This window comes from Pseudonaja textilis, chromosome Z, assembly GCF_049901715.1.
Source record: "Pseudonaja textilis isolate UNSWEBS1 chromosome Z, rPseTex1.2, whole genome shotgun sequence".
Classification (NCBI taxonomy): domain Eukaryota; kingdom Metazoa; phylum Chordata; class Lepidosauria; order Squamata; family Elapidae; genus Pseudonaja; species Pseudonaja textilis.
The window spans coordinates 100,515,072-100,539,681 of NC_142008.1; the positions used below are offsets into that span (position 1 = coordinate 100,515,072).

General features: G+C 40.2%; 1 protein-coding gene across 8 annotated transcripts in view; it reads right to left on the reverse strand.

Moving 5' to 3' along the window:
- Positions 1–21,781: 21,781 nt before the first annotated feature.
- MPP2 (MAGUK p55 scaffold protein 2) overlaps positions 21,782–24,610 on the reverse strand; it is a 98,160-nt gene continuing 95,331 nt past the window's right edge. For 2 of the 8 annotated variants that reach the window (XM_087917438.1, XM_087917442.1), the window contains exon 14: positions 21,782–22,403. In XM_087917438.1, the coding sequence (XP_087773564.1) occupies positions 22,386–22,403 (18 nt within the window). In that variant the 3' untranslated portion in view covers positions 21,782–22,385. The remainder of the gene's footprint in view (positions 22,404–24,610) is intronic. The other 6 variants (XR_015740285.1, XR_015740284.1, XM_087917440.1 and 3 more) reach the window with 4 other exon arrangements.

The window sequence follows — 24,610 nt, forward strand, 5'->3', positions numbered from 1 at the left end:
AATAGTGAGTACTATACCATAGAGGGATGTGGTGGCTCAGTGGCCAAGACGCTGACCTTATGGATCAGAAAGGTAGGCAGTTCAGCAATTGGAATCCCTAGCTGTGCATAACAGAGTGAGCTCCCATTACTTGTCCCAGCTTCTGCCAACCTAACAGTCTGAAAGCATGTAAAAATGCAAATATAAAAACATAGGGACCACTTTGGTAGGAAGGTAACAGTGGTCCATGTGCCTTCGGCATTTAGTCATGACCATGGAGACGTCTTTGGACAGCGCTGGCGCTTCAACTTGGTAACAGAGAAGAGCACCGCCCCCTAGAGCCAGAAATGACTAGCATGTATGTGTGAGGGAACCTTTACCTTTTTACCGCTTAAGCACTAACAAAACAGGTGTAAGGAAATAGGGGAAGTCAGGCACAACACAGGTTATGTAGAAAGCAAACACAGGATCAGTCACAAAGGACTCAATTACACCAACATACAGAGTATGAGGAATAAACAGAGTGAATTAGAAATTTGAGTAAATGAGGGCAGATATATTGTTGCCATTATGGAAACTTGGTGGGATGAAACCCACAAATGGAACATACAACTACAGGGATTTAAATTATTTAAAAGAAACAGACCAAACAAAAGAAGGTAGAGCTCAAACTGCACAAAGAACTGCTGATTAAGTTCTATAGAGGAATTATATCTAAACTTCTATAACTGTCTGGTTTAGCTCTGCAACCCAACAAGACAAACACAGACTTCGGAGGATAATTAGGACTGCAGAAAAAACAATTACTACCCACCTGCCTTCCACTGAGGACCTGTATACTGCACGAGTCAAAAAGAGGGCTGTGAAAATATCTACAGACCCCTCACATCCTGGACATAAATTATTTCAACTTCTACCCTCAAAATTGACAGTATAGGGCACTGCACACCAGAAGAACTAGACACAAGGACAGTTTTTTCCTGAATGCCATTACTCTGCTAAACAACTAATTCCCACAACACTATCAAATTATTTACTAAGACTGTATTACTATTATTCTTCTCATTCTTCCTACTACCTATCTCTTCTCACTTATGACTATAGCCATGCTGCTTGTATCTTTACAATTTATATTGTTTTATTTGTTTCCTAGTAAGATATGAGTTGCTCTCTGGCAAATTGAAAGAAAAACAGGACAAGTACAAAAAATGGAAAGAAGGACATACAACTAAGGCAGAATATCAACAGATAGCCAGAATCTGCAAAGACGAAGTCAGGATAGCAAAGGCTCAGAACGAACAAAGACTTGCAACAAAAGTCAAAGATAATAAAAAAAGGTTTCTTCCAACATATAAATAACAAGAAAAAAAATCAAGGAAACAGTCGGTCCACTAAAGAGAGAAGATGGCAAGGAAGTAACAGGCAACAGAGAGAACGTAGAAATGCTTAACTCCTTCTTTGCATCCGTCTTCATGCAAAAAGAAACTATAGCTCAACCCACCAAAAACCTAACTGTAACCAGAAATAGACCAGAAATAAAAGTTAAAATAAGCAAAAAAATATTAAGAGAACACCTGTCTGATCTTGATGAAAACAAATCACTGTGGCCTGATGGATTACATCCCAGAGTTTTAAGGAGCTGGCAGAGGTCATCTCAGAACCATTGCACCATATCTTTCAAAAATCCTGGAGCATCGGGGAATTACCAGAGGATTGGAAAAGAGCTGATGTGGTTCCCATCTTCAAAAACGAGAAAAAAAACAGACCCAGGAAACTACAGACCCATCAGCCTAACATCAATACCCGGGAAGATACTGGAAAAGATAATAAAAAAACAGATCTGCCAACATCTAGAAAGAGGTAAAGTAATAACTAGCAGTCAGCAGGGGTTTGTTAAAAACAGATCATGCCAAACCAATCTTATTTCATTCTTCAACACAGTGACTAAATTAGTAGACCAGCAAAATACTGTGGACATAATATATTTAGATTTCAGCAAGGCATTCAACAAAGTAGACCACAACCTACTTCTTAGTAAGCTAGAAAAAGGTGGAATAGATAGCACCATCACTAGTTGGACTCGCAACTGGCTGACAAACTGTACTCAATGAGTAGTCTTTAATGGGTCTAAGTCTACATGGAGGGAAGTAAGCAGTGGGGTGCCACAAGGATCGGTCTTAGGCTCAGTACTCTTCAATATCTTCATTAACGACTTAGATGAGGGAATAGAAGGGGAACTTACCAAATTTGCAGATAATACTAAGCTGGCAGGAATAGCTAATACCCAAGAAGATAGGCTCAAGATCCAGATGGATCTTGACAGACTAGAAAACTGGGCCATATCTAACAAAATGAAATTCAGTGTAGAGAAAAGTAAAGTCCTACACTTAGTCAAGAAAAACCAAAAGTACACATATAGACTGGGTGAAACCAGGCTCAATAGCAGTAACCGTCAGAGGGATATTGGAGTCTTAGTGGACAACCAGCTAAATATGAGCCAGCAGTGTGCAGCAGCAGCCAAAAAAGCTAATGCAATCCTAAATTGTATTAACAGAGCGATACAGTCAAGATCAAGGGAAGTACTAATACCACTCTATAAAGCCTTAGTAAGACCACACCTAGAGTACTGCATCCAGTTTTGGTCACCACATTATAAAAAAGATGTTGAGATTCTAAAAAAAGTACAGAGAAAAGCAACCAGGATGATTAGGCGACTGGAGGCTAAAACATACAACTAACGGTTGCACAAACTGGGCTTGGTTAGTCTAGTAAAGAGAAGGACCAGGGGAGACATGATAGCGGTCTTCCAATATTTGAGGGGCTGCCACAGAGAGGAAGGGGTCAAGCTATTTTCTAAAGTGCCTGTAGGCCAGACAAGGAATAATAGATGGAAACTGAACAAGGAGAGATTTAACCTGGAAACAAGGAGAAACTTTCTGACAGTGAGAACAATCAGCCAATGGAACAGCTTGCCCTCGGAAGTTGTGGGAGTGCCATCACCTGAGACTTTCAAGGAGAGATTGGACTGCCCTTTGTCAGAAATTGTGTAGGGTCACCCGCTTGGGCAGGGGGTTGGACTAGATGACCTACAAGGTCCCTTCTAACTCTGATTATCTGTTATCTGTTATGATTCTTGATGGAAGGTTTTTATTTTTTCTTTATTTACACTGAGAGCATATGCACCAAAGACAGATTCCTTGTGTGTCTAATCACACTTGGCCAATAAATAATTCTATTCTATTCTATTCTATTCTATTCTATTCTGTTCTGTTCTGTTCTGTTCTGTTCTGTTCTATTCTATTCTATTCTATTCTATTTATTATGTATAAGAAATAACTACATCTCTACAGAATTAGAGCACAAGAATGATGAAAACTGTTTTGAATGCATTTGGGGCAATATAAAAAGGGGGGAAATTGCTTTGCCATAGGCATATTCAGAGGAAACAGAGGAAATAGATGAACTTTTTGCTAGTCCATTAACTAAGCTGTCAGGAATAGCCAACACTCAAGAAGAAGGTTTAAGATACAGAAGGATCTTGACAGGCTTGAATATTGGGCACTACCTAACAAAATGAAATTCAATGATGAAACAAGTAAGGTTCTACATTTAGGCAAGAAAAACTAAATGCACTGGTATAGAATAGGTGGAACCTGGTTTGATAGTAGTAACTATGAGAGGGATCTTGGAGTCCTATTGGACAATCACTTAAATACGAGCCTGCAGCTGCTAAAAGAGCCAATACAGTTCGAGACTTTTAAACCTGAAGTGTTAATACTACTTCATAATGCCTTGGTAATATCACACTTGGATATTGCATCCAGTTTTGGTCACCACAGTGAAAAAAAGATGTTGAGACTCTAAAACAGGGCTGTCAAACTCATGGCGCGTTGGCCACGCCCACACCCAATTTATCGAAGGAGGGGAAGTCCCAATATGTCACATAATACTGCTGTGATGATGTGAGTTTGACACATCCGCTCTAGAAAGAGCGCAGAGAAGAGCAACAAAGATGATTAGGGGACTGGAGGCTAAAACATATGAAGAACGGTTGCAGGAACTGGATATGTCTAGTCTAATGAAAAGAAGGACTAGGGGAGACATGATAGCAGTGTTCCAATATTTCAGGGGCTGCCACAAAGAAGAAGGAGTCCAGCTATTCTCCAAAGCACCAGAGGGCAGGACAAGAAGCAATGGGTGGAAACTAATCAAGGAGAGAAACAACCTATAAGTAAGAAGAAATTTCCTGACACTTAAAACAATTTACCAGTGGAACAATCTCCAGAAGGTGTGAATGCCCCAACATTGGAAGTTTTTAAAAAGATGTTGGATTACCATTTGTCTGAAGTGGTGTAGAGTTTTCTGCCTAGGCAAGGGGTTGGACTAGAAGACCTCCAAGGTCCCTTCCAACTCTGTTATTCTATTCTATTCTGCTGTTCATTCTTGCTACAATGACATAATTAATTTCTACATACATTCTGTGTCATTGCAAGCACTAACAGCTGAATTGCTGGGACTCATTGAAAGCTTCTAAAAGCTTCTAAAACTTATCTTTTGTTCATATTTCATCTTTCCCCCAAAATAAAAAAAAAAACATTGGCAGTACAAATACTTGCCACATATTTTGATTAATACCTGTACCAGAGGCCTGGAAAGAGATTCAAACTGCAAACGTTTTCTCAGCAATTATCAAGATGCTAGTTTTTTAAAAAAAAATTCAAACCAGGCTGTTGGGATTTTTAAAAAATTGCCTTTAACTTTGTGAATTGAGAAGATAAAGGGAAGGAGAATCCTCCTTTAAGATGTTTAAAGTATCCGCCACAAATATTTTGTTTAAGCATGATAGCTCCAATTAAAATACAAAAATTTCTGCTCTGAGGGAGAGATAAGAGGAATGTGAAATGGACCCACTAATTATGTATTTTTACAATAAAATACACAAAATATTTTATGACCACTGTTTAGTTATCTAACCATTGTTAAAAGAAAGTTGTTTCCATTTTATCTATGTACTTTGTCAAATATGTCTTATACGGGACAGGCTAAGAAATAGGGGTGCCTTCATTTTTGATAGCGTCAAGCGAGAGAAGCTTTCCATAGATATTATTTCTGCAATAAGTTTACATTCGTCCAATAATGCAAGTATTTTAGGGAGGATCGGGCTTTTTTTTTTTTTTTTTTTTTTCAACTGGGACCAATTAGCAGAGCACATGAAAGAAGCAGGTGTTGGTGGGAACTTCTTATCCTCTAGTCTTCAGCCAACCAGAATCCATAGGGCGGTGAGAATAGAGATAAGAGGCCTCCCTTTGGTGCCAGAACTTCTTTTCCTCGGGAGATCCGACTGCGTGGCCGTAGAGAAGGATGGCACTATCAATGCAAATCCAAGGAGGAATCATTCTGACTTGGCTTCTCATTCTTTCGGCAGGGGTAAGGAATCAAAATGTTGAGGGAGAGGTGTTGGGTGGGGGTGTAGAAAGCATACATTTTGGGAGAAGCCTAGGGAAGGAATATTCCAAGCTATTGGTAGCTAGCTAGCTTTCTTTGCAAGGAAAAGTTAAAGCAACTGAGTTTAGAATTAAAATCAAACCACAGTGAGCTAGAAAGCAAGTTTTTGGAATGGGAAAGGCTCCTGTTGTGGCTCCCACCGTATTAAAACTGGGAGGAAAGAAATTGGCAGGAGGTTTGGGGAAGGTGAAACGAAATGGGTCTTCGTGTAGCAAGCAAAAAGTTGTGGAAGTTGTTGCTACAAGATATAGCAACAGTTGCTTTTCCAAAGGATTTGTAAAAAGTCAATTTAGAGCTACGAAGTTATCAAATAGATACCCCTCCTGAGAGAGAAACCAGTGGGGTGGGGTGAATTATCTGTAATGGGAAGCTCTTTGTGGACTTTTTGTAGAAAATGGAGAAAAATCAAATTTTGAAATAGGGATTTGATTGTTAAAATTTAAAAAGGGGGCAAATATTTCTCCTTTTCTTGTGGGGGAGGAAATTGGCATTTTATTATCGTCTTAAACAATAAGTAAGTTCTTTATATCCTTAGAGGAAGTCTAAAATATAAAAAGTCTAGACTATAAAGAAAAAGAAAACACAAAGGTGTTTTCTTTAAACATTTTCACCTATCTATCCCCTATTTTCTTTCTACTTTTTATAATTTCTCAATTGTTTTAATGCATATGCTTTGTAAAATATAGTAAAATTACTAGACCCAGAGCTACAAAGCTATTCCGCCTCACTCTGCGCCCCGAGCAGCATCGACTGGGGAAAAAGCGTTGTAGGGGATGCTACGTCAAGCCAAGCTGCTTTTAGCAAAAAAGCTGGGAAAGTTTTGGTGAGGGAGAAAATAAGGGAAAAGCAACTAAAATAGAAAAGAGGAAAAGACGGGGTAAGCCCTGAGTAGTAGGACCAGGTCTCCTAGGAAAATAAACTTTGAAACATAGCTTAAAAACACCGTCTTTTCATTTCATCAGCACAACAGCAATTATCATTTCCAGAGCCAGAGCCTTTGAATGTTAGCTTGAATCTCAAAAGGATTCTGACCTCATGTTCTTCTCCTATAAAATTATTTAGTAAGAATAGGCTGCCACCTTCTGGTTGGAAAGCACTTTGCATGTAGGATAAAAGATACTTTTCCTGGCTAGTAGTAAAATTAAATTACTAAAACAAGCCCCAATATAACTCGTTGGCTACTGGCCTTCTATTTAATCCATTAGTTTGCTAGTGTAATTCTTTGATATGCACACAAACACACCAGGTCTGAATTTTGAGCTATAATTTGTCCTTGGTACATAAAATATGATGGAATATTTCCAACCAGATACCATTTTTTTCATTAATCATTTCCAATCAAGAATGTACATTTATCGATCAGGGCAAATATGTTATCGGGAGTTATGCTGAAAAATGTTCAGTGGGGTGGCAAACAATTGTTCTTGAATTCCTTTTCCAAAGGGGAAAAAAAATCCAGTAAAAATATGGTGCAGTTCCTCCATTTATCTTATCTTAGGTGGCTGAAGGTGAGTATTCCATTTTTGATTCTCCAAACATCCCTCCAGCAGCCTGTAGCTTCCTCGGCTTCCTGTATTCAATTTAATGCCAGAAGAGGGCAGCACTGTGCGGTCTTTTAAGGGAAGCTCAGAATATTATAATGAGGAATATTTAAAATGGCAACAACAGCATTAGAATAATAAAGGAAGCACCCTACGAATGGGATAGAAAACAGAAGCCTCTGTGGCAGGAGGAGAAACTGGGAGGACCAATTTCAGCGCAAATGCTCTTTTCTTTTCATTCACACTGCATCTCTGTTCCTTTCCAGGTTTCATCATACAGAAGTGAGTGCTGGAGCTTCCTGTAAGTTGCTGGTTATTTGGTTTGCTTTTCTCTTAGTTCAGATCAGTGAATGGATAAGCAAGCAAGCAAAACTGGGAAAAAAATAGCACAGTTAATTGCAAGAGGATTCCTAAATAAAATATATGTTGGGGATGCAAAATGTGGTCTTCAGGTTAGACTGTTTTAGAACTCTTATGTTGGATCCATCTCCCACCTGCCAGACATGTGCACTTTGGGTGCATTGCAGCTGACCCATAACTGTCTGAAGCACCTCAGTTACGTGACCCTATTTTACATGGCAAAACCACCCCATAACAAACTGGGTTTGCTTAACAATTGTGGTGTTTGCTTCATGACTACTGTGTTCACTTAAGGACTGCTGCAAAACAAATGTAAACCAGGTCCAATCGCAGAGTAACCCACTTTACAACTATCGGGCTCAATTGTCAGGCTCAATTACAGTCATAAGTTGAGGACAAGCTGCATTTTTTTTATTCTATTCCTCAATTCTCTGGTTTGATCTGCTCCATTCCCAGAAATGTTTATCCTAATGTGGGAAATTTCTGACCTTGGTTGATTAGCTCTCTTCCTTTTTCACAGTGACACTGATAATTGTTTTCTATGGCAATCCTAGCAGGGTTTTCAGAACTGTGGTGTCAGAACCTCTGAAAACCCATTGACTCTGCTGGCTAAAGATTATGGGAATTGAATTTCAGTTCATCTAGACCAGTGTTTCTCAAGCTTGGACATTTTAAAATGTGTGGACTTCAACTCCCAGAATTCCCCAGCCAGCCATTCGATACGTTGGCTAGGGAAATCTGGAAGTTGAAGTCCACACATATTAAACTTGCCAAGTTTGAGAAACACTAATATAGACACTGGGGATCAGACTAGCAAAAGCTGCTCTGCACTAGTAATGAAGCCATGATGGAAGACATTTGTTATAAACCTTTTATTTCTTCTTTCCTAAGGTGTGTTACTGATTCCAGCCTCAACTGCATCTGTAAACCAGAAGTGCCCAATTGGCTTGTGTACGTAAAGGTCAAGTTAAAGAGTAACCTTTTCTGTGAGCATCTCTTGTGTAGAGATGTGTGTGCCTGTGAACTGAATTTGATGGGATAAATGAAACAGATAATCAGAGTTGGAAGGGACCTTGTAGGTCATCTAGTCCAACCCCCTGTACAAGCGGGAGACTCTACACCATTTCTGACAAATGGCAGTCCAATCTCTTTTTGAAAGTCTCAAGTGATGGCGCTCCCACAATTTCCGAGGGCAAGGTGTTCCATTGGTTGATTGTTCTCACTGTCAGAAAGTTTCTCCTTGTTTCCAGGTTAAATCTCTCCTTGTTCAGTTTCCATCCATTATTCCTTGTCTGACTTACAGGCGCTTTAGATAATAGCTTGACCCCTTCCTCCCTGTGGCAGCCCCTCAAATATTGGAAGACCCCTATCATGTCTCCCCTGGTCCTTCTCTTTAACTAGACTAGCCAAGCCCAGTTCCTGCAACCGTTATTTGTATGTTTTAGCCTCCAGTCACTTAATCATCCTGGTTGTTCTTCTCTGTACTTTTTCTAGAGTTTCAACATCTTTTTTATAATGTGGTGACCAAAACTGGATGCAGTACTCTAGGTGTGGTCTTACTAAGGCTTTATAGAGTGGTATTAGTACTTCCCTTGATCTTGACTGTATCGCTCTGTTAATACAACTTAGGATTGCATTAACTTTTTTGGCTGCTGCTATACACTGCTGGCTCATATTTAGTTGGTTGTCCACTAAGACTCCAATATCCCTCTGACAGTTACTGCTATTGAGTCTGGTTTCACCCAGTCTATATGTGTACTTTTGGTTTTTCTTGGAGGATCTCTCTTGTGTCAGAACACTATATATCTTTTTGTAAGACTACCAACTTTTTTAAGACTGCCAATTTTACAAAAAGGCTTGCAATATAACACATGACTTTTATATTGGCATAAAATTTTGATAAACTGAGAACTGCCTTAATATTAGCCCTCTTTATAAAAAGTCGAATTAAAAACTTAGCTCAAAGGTAGTATATTTGATTAAACTGGTGGTGATTGTTGGGAGCCATGTACAATTATTATATGAATAGATAGATAGATAGATAGATAGATAGATAGATAGATAGATAGATAGATAGATAGATAGATAGATAGATAGATCTAGGAACTACATGTAGAAAGCAAATGTTAAATGCTGCAATTAAGACAGAAGAACTAGCTGATTTCCTTGTGACCTGTGCATTTAAAATAAATGACCCAAAAGGACATGAGAAGGATCTTTGAAACTCCAGGAGTTGAATCTGGGATCCTCAGGCAGTACCTGTAAGTATCAATAAATTTGCAGGTATCTCCCTTTGAATCTGCCAAATGGCACCTATTGTTTCACTTCACTTTTCTTTGTTTCCCCAGTCCTATCATCTGTCTTGTTCCTCTGGCTTTCATTGTCTCCTGTTGCCTCAGAATGTGCATGTATCACCACAAGAAAAGGAATGGTATCCTCCTTCCAGATGAGGCATCTCTACTCACCTCCACTCCACTCCCCATGCCTGATGTGCTCTCACTTCAGAATTTTGAAGTCAGAATTCTACCAACTTATAATGAGGTAAGGAAAGATTTGGTTCTCCAAAGATCTTTTTCCTGACTGAGAAGCCCAAGCAAACCATGGATCTCTAGTGTAACATTGGCTGTGTTTCTTCCTAGCAGCAGTTCTCTAACATATCAGGAACTAAATCACTTTTTCTTAGTGATTTAATCGGGGAGGAAACGAACATCAGTGTCAGCATATCCAAAGTTGGATAAAATCCAAGTTTGACAAGGGATTATTCTTGTCCATCATTCTTTACTAAAATCTGTTTAACAACTCAGTAACAAACATCTGTATCTATTTGTTGTGTGCATATTGAGTTAATACAACTTATAAACTTCATTAGCCTAAACAGTTTCCTGGTGGGTTTCTGTAAATTTCTCTCTGTTTTTTTTTTTAAATCTCTGTGGCAAATGCTTTTTGGTAAAACACAGTTTCCTGATGTATTTTTTAAAATAAATTTCCATAAAATATTCATATACTAAGATGCAGACTTTTTCCCAGAACAAACATCCTTCATATGCATGTTTTTACTCCGGTTTTCCCAAAGAAGAGAAATTGTTCTAAACTGCGGCTGATGTTTTTCAGGCACGCATCTACACCCACTCAAGCCTTTTACATCTTTCCATTTGCCCATCTCTAAAGTTTTTTCTTAGATTCTAAGTCAAAGGGATCTAATTCCTTGCAGGGGGAAAAAGAGTAATTGCTTTCGAAAGCTTTTTAAAGGTTAGGATGATTTGTAAGAATTTTTTTCTGATTGTCTTGTATTCTTGTACTTTCTAAATTAAGAGGCTACCAAGCAATTTGCATAATCTATACAGCTAGTCTTCCACAACTGAACCCAACATTTGGCACCTTAAGAAAAACAAAGGGAAAATTTGTGTGGAGGGGGAAAAACCCCTTTGAGCTAATTTGGACAGAAAATTAAACCCCTGTTGGTTTATTCAGTTATTTTGCAAAATGTTTGGACTTAAAGTTGGAGGACAACATGCCACAGACAAGTTAGGAAGCAAATGTATTGGAACATCAGCTTCTTTCATTAACATGATTCCAACAAGGCTGTGCCTGAACTTGGTTTTCTGACTAGTGGCATTCCCTCAATGAGTGAAGTTGAGTGAATGAGTGAATAGTCCAGAAAACTTCCAATAGGAAAGCATTTCCCACAGCTGCAACTGTAGCTATGACATGAGGAGGGAATAAATAAGTAGAAGAAGAAACTAAGAAGAGGCTGAAGAGAAGCATTATTTAGATACAGCACCAATGAAATTCGACAAAGGGATCCCAGGATAGCATCTGGTTGTCAGGTCAAAGTCTTTCTTTATAATATCTCTTTCTCAGATTTGGTATACTAGATAGAAATGTTGTAGAAAATGCCATATAAAAAGGGAATTCATTTTATACCATTTGCTCCAGCTTGTAGACAAAGAACCATTTCCTCTGGAGGACCCACCTGCCTATGAAGATATTGACACGCAATGTGACTCCCTTCCAAATGTCTCCCTTCCTGCTGTGTTGATGCTCAACGATGATATCTCAACTGTCTAATGCTTTTGCTTGACTTTTCCTGGAATGCTCAGAAGTTTAAATTTTGATATATACAGCACTTATATTCAGTTAACTTGTCAAAAATGCATTTATGCTTATATATAAGATGTAAGAGTACCCACTTCCCCTTCCTCTGTGTTAGCTCATGGCTATGAGCAGACTCCATATCCCATCTACATGACTCCATATCCCAAACTTCTTGTAATTTTGGTCTGATGTTGAATATGTAGTAGAAGAATCCTTTAAGACCTTGGTCATCTAAATTATTGACCCATAAATCTGAATTTTCCTTCTGGGCATTGTCTTTCCTTTGACACTATTTCTTTAGTGATAGTTGGTTTTGCATCTTGTTGAAGTTTCTTCTAATATATGTATTGCTATCCCATTTAATAACACCCCCCCGAAAAAAACACGATTCTTATTGGCTTAATTCCTTAATAAAACCATTCATGTGAAAGTTGAAGTCGTTTCAGTTTTTTTTCCCTTTAGCTTGGAGGGTGGCCTAACATGTCTATTAGAACTCTTGGGCATGGATGTTTCTATGGGTTTTATAGAGATTGTGGAAAAACTTTGGAAAGGCTGGGAGGCTCTTTTTTTTCCATAGGTGAGATTATAAAGATGTTCATGTCTTTAAGTATGGGAGTTATTAAATTGTACAGGGGGAAGATCTGACAGACAACAAGGCTGATCTGATTTAATTTATTTGATTTAGGTGCCACCTGACTCCTGAACTCTGGGCAGCTCACTATATAATAAAAAAAATTCAAAAACAAACCAGAAAATACACACACATGCCACCTCCAAAACTAGGTAAAGAATGATATGGTGAATCTAGCCAACAACAACATTCATAGGAGGCTGCATTCATCCTTGTCCAATGTGCCTGGGGTGAGGAAGCCCTCTGGAATGCTAGCAGGGGGGGATATACCCAGATTTCAGGGCAAATTCAGATGCCATAGCACATGCCACAAGCAGATGTCACTGCTTAATTGAAGAGATCATACACTGGCTGATAGAGTGTCCTCTCATTGAGTTGGAAGTGCAGCCTTCCATTTATCCCATGAATGTGCAGATGTATCCTTTCCCCTGTTTCTGATAATTGCAGCTCTGCTCCCTCTAAAGATGGAGAATCCATCAAGTCCTGTTGTCTAATAGTTAATTGATTTTAATGTTATCTTACTCTAAAGTACCAGTCTAACCTAATAATCACCATGCTGCATATGGTAGTGATTTATATTTGTATGTAGTGCTTAGAAAAGTGCTTGAATATATTAGATCGCTCTAAACCAGAGGATGAGAAAAACCTTTTGTATACTGCCAATATATTATTCTTAGTTTAAATGGTATAAGCCTCTTTTAATCCCTGTTTCTATTATCCTTCTCTTTGTATTAACTAAGGATCCCTTTGCATTATTTGCTAATACATAGCTTCACACTGATTTAGCTTTGTAGAAAATGCAGAGGACAAGCTTTACAAGTATGCTTAAAGTCTGCTCAGAGGCCTTCAGATCATGGGCCATAACTGTTAAGCAGGTTCATCTTTGGCACTGAATGTTTTCAAGATTGAATCAATCGGAACTATAGGAATTCATTCATAGAGGCTGCATTTATTCATATTCCTTCCAGAGAGTTTTAGGTAGGTTCCACAGACATCCAGTTTATGTTATTGTTGTGGGGCAAATAAGAGGAGAAAGGCTTGAGTTACTTTTTAAATGAATAATGGGGGAATAAAAAATAAACAAGTGAGCTTGCCCACAAGTAAATCCTTCTTTTTTCCCCCTCTGATTAGATCCCGGCTGTAGAATAAGCCCTGATCAAATGTTGTTTTACCCATCGTCTGCTTTTCATTATGTTCACAAGAAAAGGGATCCAGTGAGGAGCACACTACCTTCCCTTTCATTTCCTAAGTAATGCTATAATCAGTTATGGGTCAAAAAGTGGGTCAAAAAGTGCAGACACAAAAGGTTCAGCTTAGAGATTGGTTTTGCGATTTATATACGTAATTACATGGCTTGTCCTGAATTCCTGAGTCATTTGTGGTGTTTATGATGGATATGACAGCTCAGAAAGAGTATCCCTGGAAGAAATGTTTCCAATTTCTCAATGTTTGTTCTGTAGTCCAACCTGATGCAGTTTTATGGTAAACAAGACCCTGGTTTTGGTTTCTGTTAATTGTGTTACTGAGCTGGTACTAAAATATGTCAAAATGATAGCCACAGCACCACAGTTTTAAATACTCTTAACTTAAAATTAGAATTGGCTGAACTCTCAGAAGATGTGGCAATTCCATGAGACTGATATTTTGTGATATTTCCCCTCTCAATCTCAATGTCCCAGGTCTTGCAAATGAAAGAAGAGAAAAGGAGGAAAGAGATTACTGGGTTTTAAGTACTGAATTATTACAGGTGAGTTTCATCTCTGCTTGTTTCATCTTGATTCTGGAGGTTGGAAAATCATTTCCTTTGATGGGCCTGCAACTAGGAGTGGTGAGGTAAGAGTTCCATCTAGTGGACAAATGAAATTACAGCATCTCACCCCAAATAACAAGAATACAACTTTGTGGAGGTTCAGCTCTAATGTGCCTCATCCAGAAACACAGCTCATCTCTACAGTATTGGTGACATCGGCCCATACTTCACCCTAGCCCATATTTTCATGTGTTAGTATCCTGTGTTTCAGCCTTAAACAAGCTAGGTGAAATATTTATCTTTCATGCAAAATATGTATTCTTCCATTAGGCAAGCTTGCCTTAAGACTTTTTCACATTATAGCCTTCAGCTACTTGTTTCTCATTCATAAACTGGCTGATAATGAAGCCAATAAAAATCCATTTCTAGATTAATTAAAATAATTGCAATTATTTCCTCCACTTGTCCATAGTGATGGCCAGCTGTTCTGTCCAGACTGTGGTTAATGAAGTCCGCAATTAATGGATTCCCCTCCCACACAATTTGGTAAAGCAAGTGCCAATTGCTTTTCATTCTATGCCTATATTTTTTGGGGACTGATAAGAAGCGGGGTGAAAATGAAGCAGCTTCCAGTCACCTCATTCTACAGAAGAAAATTGGCAAAACACTGTTAATGTCAACCAGCTAAAACAAATAGCTGGCTTTTCACCATTTGTAGACTTTCATGAAGGTAAAATCAGAAAATAAAATGGAAGCTGAATAGTCAAGACCTTGTTGATGATCCAAATTCTGTCAAGGACCTTGGAGTACTAATCTATAATTATCTCTAATTATCTAAGTGCTAGAGCCCACTGTAACTACATAGCCAAAAAGGCATTAAGAGTTGTTAACCTAATCCTACATAGCTTTTTCTCTGATAATATCACTCTACTAACTAGAGCATACAAAACATTTGCTAGACCCATACTCGAATAAAGCTCATCAGTCTGGAACCCGCATTACGCATCTGATATTAATACAGTTGAGAAAGTCCAGAAATATTTCACAAGAAGAGTTCTCCACTCCTCTACTCGTTGTAGAATATCTTATGCCACCAGGCTTGAAATTCTAGACCTAGAAAACCTAGAACTACACTATCTTCGGTCCGATCTAAGTATGGTATATAAAATCATATATTGCAATGTCCTACCTGTCAATGAATACTTCAGATTCAACCATAACAACACAAGAGCACACAATAGATAAAAACTCAAGGTTAATCGCACCAAACTTGATTGCAGGAAATACGACTTCAGCAACAGAGTGGTCAATGTCTGGAATACTCTACCTGACTCTGTGGTTTCTTTCCCAAACCCCAAAAACTTCAACCTTAGACTATCTACTATTGACCTCACTGTTGCATTGTGGGTAAAGAGACTTGAGACCCAGTTGGCTTCTTTTTTCTTTTTTCTTTTCTTTATTTTAGGAACTGAACATGGAGAAACCGCGGCAGCCTTTTTTATAGCCGGCTGCTCGTGGCTCGTGGCCAATGATGGGTCTTCAAATCTCCCACTGCCATAGACCAACCCATGATAGGTAAGTATGCAAATATATAACACTCCTCCCCATGTGGTCCAGTCTAACCAATCCGGGCCCTGCCTATATTACATAGTCACATAGGTAGGCGGGGCTCTTATGGTTCTGACTGGACCTGTGCAACTCAGTCGTGAGTTCGCCTCTGAGCTGTTCGGACGGGGTTGCTGTTTCTCCCGTCCTTTTCAAAGAGGCCTCCTGGAAGGTAGAGTTGGCCATGTCGCTCCCGCCAGGTCTTTCCTGGTTGGTTGAGTCGGCTCAGTCACTCCCACCAGGAGTGGCTTCCGGATGGTTCTTCGAAGGCTGCTCCAGTGTCCCCAAGTTGTTTTCTTCTTCTATGGTTTCAGGTACGTGTTTGCGATTTCTGATCGGGGCTAATGTTAGTATTGGTTGTTGTGTCATTGTTAGGGTTTGTTTTGTTAATTCTTTTACTTTTACTCCACAAGTAAAAGAATTCTGTTTGTGTTTGAGGGGTCTCCCCCCTTTCTGGTTTGGTAATTTTTGCATAATGTTTGCAGCAATTCTTTTATTTGCGGAGGTTCTCCCCCCTCTCTGGTTGGGTTGTTTTTGTTAGAGGTTGGTGGAGGGTCTCCCCCTTCTTCCTGATTATTTGTGTTTCTCAGTGTGGTCCTCGATCTGATTTAGTCTATGTGTCTCCTCTAGCTCTTCCTGTCCTCTGTGTCTACACTGTATGGCCGGGGCCCTGTTATTTGAGTTATTTTTGCCTGTATCCACAATGGTTCCCCTGTGAGGTTCTTTGCATATACTAGGTCCCCTGTTTTGAATGTGCAGCACTTACTGGAGGAATCTGCTGGTTTTTCTGGGCTATAGGTGGGGTGTAGTCTGTCTAGGTTTGATCTTAGTTTCCTTCCCATTAATAATTCTGCTGGGCTTTCATTTGTTGTGGTGTTGGGTGTAATGTGTAGTATACTTAGTAGTTTGTCTATTTTTTCTTGTATATCTCCAGGTCCCAATTTGTGTAGTGTTTCCTTTGTGTAATGGACCATGCCTTCTGCCCCTCCCATCGTAGCCGGATGTCCCGGCACTGTTAGTGCATGCCTTATCCCTTGTTCTGCCAGGAACCCCTCAAATGTTATTGCCTTGAATTGTTGTCCATTATTGGATACAATTAAATCTGGCAATCCATGTGTCGTAAAAAGTTTCCTTAGTTGTCTAATAACAGCTTCTGTTGTGGTGCATGATGCTTACCTCCAGCCAATTTGAGTAAACATCTACAACTATTAAGAATGTGTGTCCTTTAGTTGGTCCTGCAAAATCAATGTGTATTCTGGACCATGGTCCCCTAGGTGTTTCCCATTTGTGTATAGGTGCAGAAGGGGGTGTAGGTCTAGATTCTTGGCATCGTTTGCACATTGCTACCAATTCTTCTATGTCTTTATCCATCCCTGGCCACCATACATAACTCCTAGCCAGGGACTTCATTCTGACAATACCCGGGTGACCCTCATGCAATAATTCAAGTATTTGTTTCCTTAATATGTTCCATATGACCACCCTATCCCCCCATAGTATACATCCCTTTAAGATTGATAGTTCTGTCTGTCTATTCTGAAATGGTTTAACAGTCTCATCACTTGCAGTCTCTGGTCACCCTTTATCTACCAGTTTACAATCCTCACCAGGTTTTTGTCCCTCACGGTTTCCATAGCAATGTCTCTCACTATTATGGGTATGTTTGTCAACATCTCGATTTGAAGGGTTGATGTGGTTGGTGCAGGAACATTGTCTAAGTCAGGTAGGGGGGAACAGCTCAGGGTGTCAGCATGTGTTATGTTCTTTCCTGGTCGGTAGATCAAGTTGTAGTTATAGGCAGCTAGGAATTCGGACCACCTCATCATCCACGGTGACAGTATGTTAGGTGTTAGGTGTAGCTTTGTTTCCTGTGAGGATTCCTAGAAGAGGTTTATGGTCTGTGACAAGTGAAAAAGGTCTGCCATAGATATACTCATGGAAACATTTTATTCCTGTTATTGCGGCCAATGCCTCTCTGTCTAGTTGGCTGTAATTTTGCTCCGCTTTAGATAGTTTTTGAATAGAATGTGATAGGTGCTTCTCTTCCATCGGGTAATATGTGGCTGAGTATGGCATCAATGCCAAATGGTGATGAATTGCATATTAGTGTTATTGGAAGGGTTTCACTGTATTGTATTAGCACACAGTCTGATGTAAGTAAGTTTTTTTATTTCCTGGAATGCTGTTTCTTCTCGTCGCCCCCAGGTCCAGGTAGCTTTCTTATCAAGCAACCTGTGTAGTGGTTCCACTATTGTTGCTTTCTGTGGTAAGAATACATTGTAAAAATTAATAAGTCCCAAGAAGGCTTGCAAGTCTGTTTTATTTTGGGGTCTGGGAGCTTCCTTTATTGATCTGATTTTGTTTTCAGTGGGGTGGATCCTTTCTTTGTCTATAAGGTATCCCAGGAATTTGACTTTGTCGGTGGCTAATTGGCACTTCTCTTTTTTTACTTTAAGTCCCGCCTCTTTAAACTTTTTTAAGACCTCCCTTAGGCAGTCTTTCAGTTGTTCTTTGTCCTTGGCTGATACTAATACATCATCAAAGTATGGTACCACCCCTTAATTCCTTGAAATAGGCATTCCATTAAACTCTGGAATACCTCTGGGGCCACGCTAACTCCGAATTGCAGTCTGTTGCATTTGAATGCCCCCCTGTGTGTCACAATTGTTTGTGCTTCTGCTGTTTCTGGGTCAACTGGTAATTGTTGGTAGGTTTGCGCAAGGTCCAATTTCATGAAGATTTTACCTCCCCCTAAAGAATGTAATAGGTGTTCTACCACCGGAACTGGGTATGTGCTTTGCTGTAGCGTGTGGTTAAGGGTTGCTTTATAGTCCCCGCAGATACGTACTGACTCATCTGGTTTAATAGGGGTAACAATTGGGGTTTCCCACCTTGCATGGTCTATTGGTTCTAATACCCCCTGTGCGATAAGTTTATCTAATTGTTCATCAATTTTTGGTTTTAAAGCGAAAAGAACTTGCCTCGCCTTTAGTATGATAGGGGCTATATTTGGATTTAAATTAAATGAGATAGGGGACCCCCGGTACTTGCCCAGTTCTCCATTGAAGACGTCTTGGAATTCTTCCATCAGGTCCTCTTCCCAGTCTGTCTCAGTAATACTGTTTATTCCGGTTACTTCAATTCCTAATGGTGTAAAGCCTTCGAGTCCCAATAGGCTGGGTAGATCCTGGTCGACTATTGTTAATGGGAGGACTGTAGTGTGTTTTTTGAATTTAACTTTAAAGTGTCCGGTACCTACTATAGGAATTCTGTTTCCCTGGTAGTCCTTTAGTGTGAGCTTTTGTATTTCGAGCTTTCCCTTGTTTTATTCAGGTATTAGTCCTTTTAGGGTATTCCACGATACCATTGATAAATATGAGCCTGAGTCCACCTCCATCTTGCATGGCTGGCCTTCTATGGTGACTTGTACATGTACCTTTTTTGCATTGGTTGAGTTGGAGTGCCCAGTAGTTATTGTTTGATGTGTTTCCTCTTTTCTGTTTGCTTCTTTCCATCGCTTGTTTCTGTTCTCTTGACTCCAATGACTCCCTATTTGCTTTTCCTCTCCCTGGGGGGAATGTTCCACCTTTGTCTAGGGCCATAGTTATTTCTTGTTTGATGTCCCCGCCATTCACAATATCTGCAAATAGCATCGAAGAAACAGCACAACAGAATTCTGACCTTCTTTCATTTTGCTCCTGTCTACCTTTTTCCGACCAGAGATGATTTACCTCTTCTTCTTCCTCTTCATCTTCTGATAGGGATTCAATGTCCTCATGGTGTTTTGTGGTGGTGGGTTTTTTTGTTTCCTCTGGTGTCTTATTGTGTGTATGACTAGTGTCTTTTTGGGGTTTCCTTTGGCAATTTATTCATTTGTTGCATGGTGGCTGCCGATTTCTGTGTGGCTTCCACTGTGGTGGCTTCTTCTATTGCCTCCTTCAGTGTTATCTTAGGTCTTGTAGTAGTTGACCCTAGAGTGTACGGTCCTTTAATCCAAGGACCATGCAGTCCCTCATGGCTTCATCCATGTTTAGTAATTTGCATGCTCCGCCAATGTCTCTTAGTGTTTCAACAAAATCTCCAATGCTCTCATCTTCCTTTTGATCGCGCCAATAAAATTCTTGTCTTTTGATGAGGCATGAAATGGTTGGTGCATAGTGGGCTCGCAGTAATTTCTCTAGGTCTGTCCATGCCATTGTCTTTACATCGGTGGGTGCTGCTAATGCCTTTGCCATTTTGAATACTGCGGGACCGCAATGGGTGAGGAAAACGGCTCTCTTTCTATTTTTGGATATTCCTTGGGGGTCGCTCCCTTCTAGGAACATGAGGAATTGGTTGAGGTAGGATTCCCAGGCCTCAGTTGTTGGGTTGAATGGTACAGGTGGCGAGTTGTTCCCAGCCATTTCGTCTCGCGCGGTCCTCATTGTCACGTGCTCAACTGGGGTCCTTTGTCTCAGTATCCCACCTTCGTCGCCAATGTTGCATTGTGGGAAAAGAGACTAGAGACCCAGTTGACTTTTTTTCTTTTTCTTTTCTTCTAGGAACTGAACACGGAGAAACTGAAGCAGCCTTTTTTATAGCGGCTGCTCACGGCTCGTGGCCAATGACGGCTCTTCAAATCTCCCGCCGCCATGAACCAACCCATCATAGGTAAGTATGCAAATATATAACACTCACCCCTTTCCTAAAAGGTCTGTAGGGGGTGTGCATAAGTGCACCAACGTGCCTACCATCCCTGTCCTATTGTTTCTTTTTATTTTTCTTAGATGTATCCTATCTGTATCTTATATATATTTCTTATATGTATATCATGTATTCATAACTATGTTTATACTTATACCTGTTATCTTATAATCGCTTGACAAAATAAATAAATAAATAAATAAATAAATAAATAAATAAAAAAAAATAAAATAAATATGGTAGATGATTTTCATGAAGATATGTAAGATCTTTCACTAAGATGACAGCGGTTGAAACATAATGTTACCACAACAGACAGATAATATTCAGAAATGACTCCCTAAAACACTGAACAGAAGGAACAGAAAGTAGAGAACAATAAGACTTGCAAGAGTCTATTCTTACAGGTAGTCCTTGAGTTATGACTATTAGAGCCTATCACATGGTCATAACTTGTGATGGTAAGTCAGATTGCCCACATGACTGACACAGTTTTACAACCATTTTTGTGGCAGTCATTAAGGAATGCCATAGTGTTAAATGAACACTGTGGTCATTAAATGAATGTATGGGTCCAGTTTTCCTGAAAATCAGACATAAATGCTGCTTTGGGCAAAATGTTCATAAAATTCAGCCATGTGACTACAGATCATGGCAAATGAGCATCAAAAAGGCCCAGTGGTTGAATGCCTAAAATGTAGTCAGATGACTGGGGGGGGGCGGAGCTGGGCGAAGCATCCATTAATCAGAATTCTGAATCCAGGTCATAAGTTCACTCAGGTAGGTCCATCATAACTGTAAATGGGTCACCAAGCAACCAAGGAAAGTTGACGGCTACCTGAATAGCCGATCTCAATCAGTTATTTTTAGCTTTCCTGTGGAGAGAACGTATTGTTCTGGTCGACCTGATGGGGCTGAACCACTCCATTACTAGATCTGTTTGAAAACAGCAGCCCAACAACTATAAAAGGCAGAGGGTAGAGATGGGAAGAACGCCCACCAACCAAATGGGATGGAAGCATTTGCATAAGTCAGAATCAAATGCTACAAGTGAACTGGACTGCCCTGCTTGTGTGCACACAAGGGGAAAAATACTGCTTTCAATGTCCAGCAAGAATTGCAAGGGGAAGTTGCCTTCTTAGTAGATTAGAGATGCATTCTTTGTGATGTCTCCCCGAATGGTAGGTAGGAGGAACAGATTAGCCCTTTATTAGTTCAACTCTTTCCTACTGGCTTTCACATTTCCAGCTCCCTTGTGCAGACTTTGGGGGTCTTTTGAAGATCACTAGAAGCAGATATTGAAGGCTAATCCCAGTATTCATCATGGAGTGAATTTCCCTTCCTGCCTTCCAAGTCCACCTTGTTTGTCCAATGAACCAACAGACTGGTGTCAATCCTGCTTTTAACTAGTACTGTTTTTAGGAGAAAGATGTTATATAAGCAAATTTCATGCCTGCTTGGCTAAATACATAAATGAAAAGAAAATGGAAATCTTAGAAATTCTAGGTTTCAAATTCATGGCATGAGAGAATATGGGGCAGAGGTATTCAGCAGGCTCTGATCAGTTCTGGAGATCCAGTAGCAGAAATTTTGAATAGTTTGGAGAACCAGTAAATACCATCTCTGGTTGGCCCCACCTCCATTTATTTGCTGCCTCCTGAGTCCCAGCTTATTGGCTGGGTCTTCTTTTGTTGCCCTGCACAGGACAACGGAGCTGGATAGCAGGTTAGTGGGGTGGGGAAGGGAATGGAGATTTTGCAGTATATCCTTCCCCTGCCACGCCCACCAAGCCTTGCCTACAGAACCGGTAGTAAAAACTTTTGAATCCCACCACTGATTTGGGGCCATCCAACTAAAAGGATGGTGGCAAAGCACAGTAGATACAAGCTACTGTAATCTCTCTGGAAATCTCTCCAGAAAAATATTTACCCCTGATGTTAGGGCCTAGAGGCAAGCAAAAAAATCAAAACAAAACAGGAAAAGAAGATTTGTTGTTTGTTAAAACATTTATAATTGTCCTTTGCCAGGACAGTGTGCAAATGGGATGGAAATAAAACATAACGTAATATCAAAGCATCTCAACCACATTAGCTTGTGTACTTATGGGACTACCTATCTCCCATAATATCTGACAGGGTGATGTAATCTGGCAGGGTTGATGTACTTCTGGTTCCTTTGTTTAAACAATTCCATCTATTGGAATCCTGGACGTCTGGACGCCTTCTTTGCAGCACAATCAGCCCTTCAAAGCAGCCTAGACAGGAAAAATAAAACCATGAGTACTAGCATGCCTTTATTGTGGGTTACATTAACACAACCTTGCAAGCAGTCCTTCCCTCCCATACCTTGTTTTCCAGAGAACTAGGGAGGATCCCTCCTGAAATAGTTTCTCTGCCTCCCACCCACTTCTTTGGACTTAGATTTCTCTTATTAGACCACTGTCTAGCCTTGGCTTTTCCTCCTGTCTCCCAAGACGCCATGGTATGTGGGAATGACCTTTGGAGAACCACAGCCTATACCAGAGATGAACAACTTTGGCCCTTTTATGACTTGTGAACCTCAATTCCCAGAATTCCTGAGCCAGCCATGCACAATATTATAGCAATATTATAATGAAACTGAGTATTGAAAGAAATCTTACTACTGATACTCCTCAATTTATGAACACAATTGAGCCCAAAATTTATGTTGCTAAGTGGGAAATTTGTTATATGAGTTTTGGCCCATTTTATGACCAGTCTTGCCACAATTGTTAACTGAATCACTGCAGTTGTTAAATTAGTAACACGGTTGTTAAGTGAGTTTTCCTATTGATTTTGCTTGTCAGTAGGTCACAAAAGGGAATCATATGTGTCCTGTCGCCAGTAAAAGAGACTCGAAGACCGGAGTTGAATTCAGCTCTTTAATAGTAACCAGTAACTTCAACTGCAGTCGAGCTGTGGCAGCCCTTTTTATAGTGGCTACTCGCGCTCGCAACCAATGGCATTTATTTAAACTTCCCACCGCTTTAGGCGGCCAATCCGATACTGACGTTATTAACCAATCATTTCATTGCATTAACTAACCAATAGGAACATCAACTTAGAAGTCTCTATTTGAATACACTACACCCCTCCCCTCTTGGTTCATTCCAACATGACGTAGTTGCGCAGGTAGGTGGGGTTCTTGTGAGTCCTAGTTGACCTGCGCAGTTCAGTCCCTGTGTTGGTCTCCACCGGTTCAGACAGGCCTGCTGTCCATCCCACTCTTCTCCTTGGAACCTCCTGGAAGGGTGCCTCAGCCATGCCACTCCTGTCGTGCCTTGTTGGGTTGACTTGTCTCTCCTTGCGCTCTGGCTTTGTTGGATGGACGGCGTGGTCTCCTTGCATTGTGTGCAGGCAGGTAGAGTTGGCTTGGCTGCTTCTCTCCTGAGGTTCCTTCAGTTCTTCTTTTTTCTTGAAGTCTTCTAATGGTAAGTGATTTTAATTTTTTTCTGGGTTCTCTGTTTCCGGTTAGTGTTTTGTAACAGGATGATTTTCATTTTCTTTATTAATAAATGGTCCCCCCCACCCTGGACTTTTTATTAATATCTGGGGGTGTTTGGGAAAATGTTTGTTCTGCTTTTCGGGGAACGTCAGTGTCTTGTTCGATGTGTCATGACCGTAGTTGATCGATGTATCATTTCCATGATCTGCCATCAGCGGTTTCTAGTTGGTAAGAATGAGGGCCAGTGATTTGTGTAATTGTTGCTGGTAACCACAATGGTTCTCTGGTAAGATTTTTTGCATAAACTAAGTCACCTGGTAAGAAAGAGTGGTACTTACTGGAAGAGTCTGGTGGCTTTTCTGGGTTGTAAGTACGGTGCAGTCTATCCAAGTAAGAATGCAACTTTCTTCCCATCAAAAGTTCAGCCGGGCTCTTTTCGTAGCCATGTATGGTGTTATATGTTGGATGGTGAGCATGGTGTTGAGTTTTTCTTGCATATCATTTCCGTTAAGCTTTTCCAATGCTTCTTTCATGTAACAAACCATGCGTTCCGCTCTTCCGTTCGCTGCCGGATAAGCTGGCGCTGTCAAAGCGTGTCATATTCCATGTTCTGCGAGAAATTGTTCAAAAGCCAAGGCTGTAAACTGTGGCCCATTGTCTGATACTACTACATCTGGTAGACCATGGGTGGCGAAAAGTTTTTTGAGTTGTTTGGTGATGGCTTCTGTTGTTGTTGAACTCATGATGGCGACTTCCAACCAGTTGGAATAGGCATCCACAATGATCAAGTAAATATAATCTTTTGTGGAGCCAGCGAAGTCCATATGGATTCATGACCAGGGGCCTCTGGGTGTCTCCCATTCAAGGACTGGTGCTGAAGGGTGGGGGGGGTCTGGAAGATTGGCATTTGTTACATGTTTTAACCCAGGTTTCAATGTCTTTATCTATTCCTGCCCACCAAATGTAGCTTCTGGCCAGGGACTTCATCTTTACCAT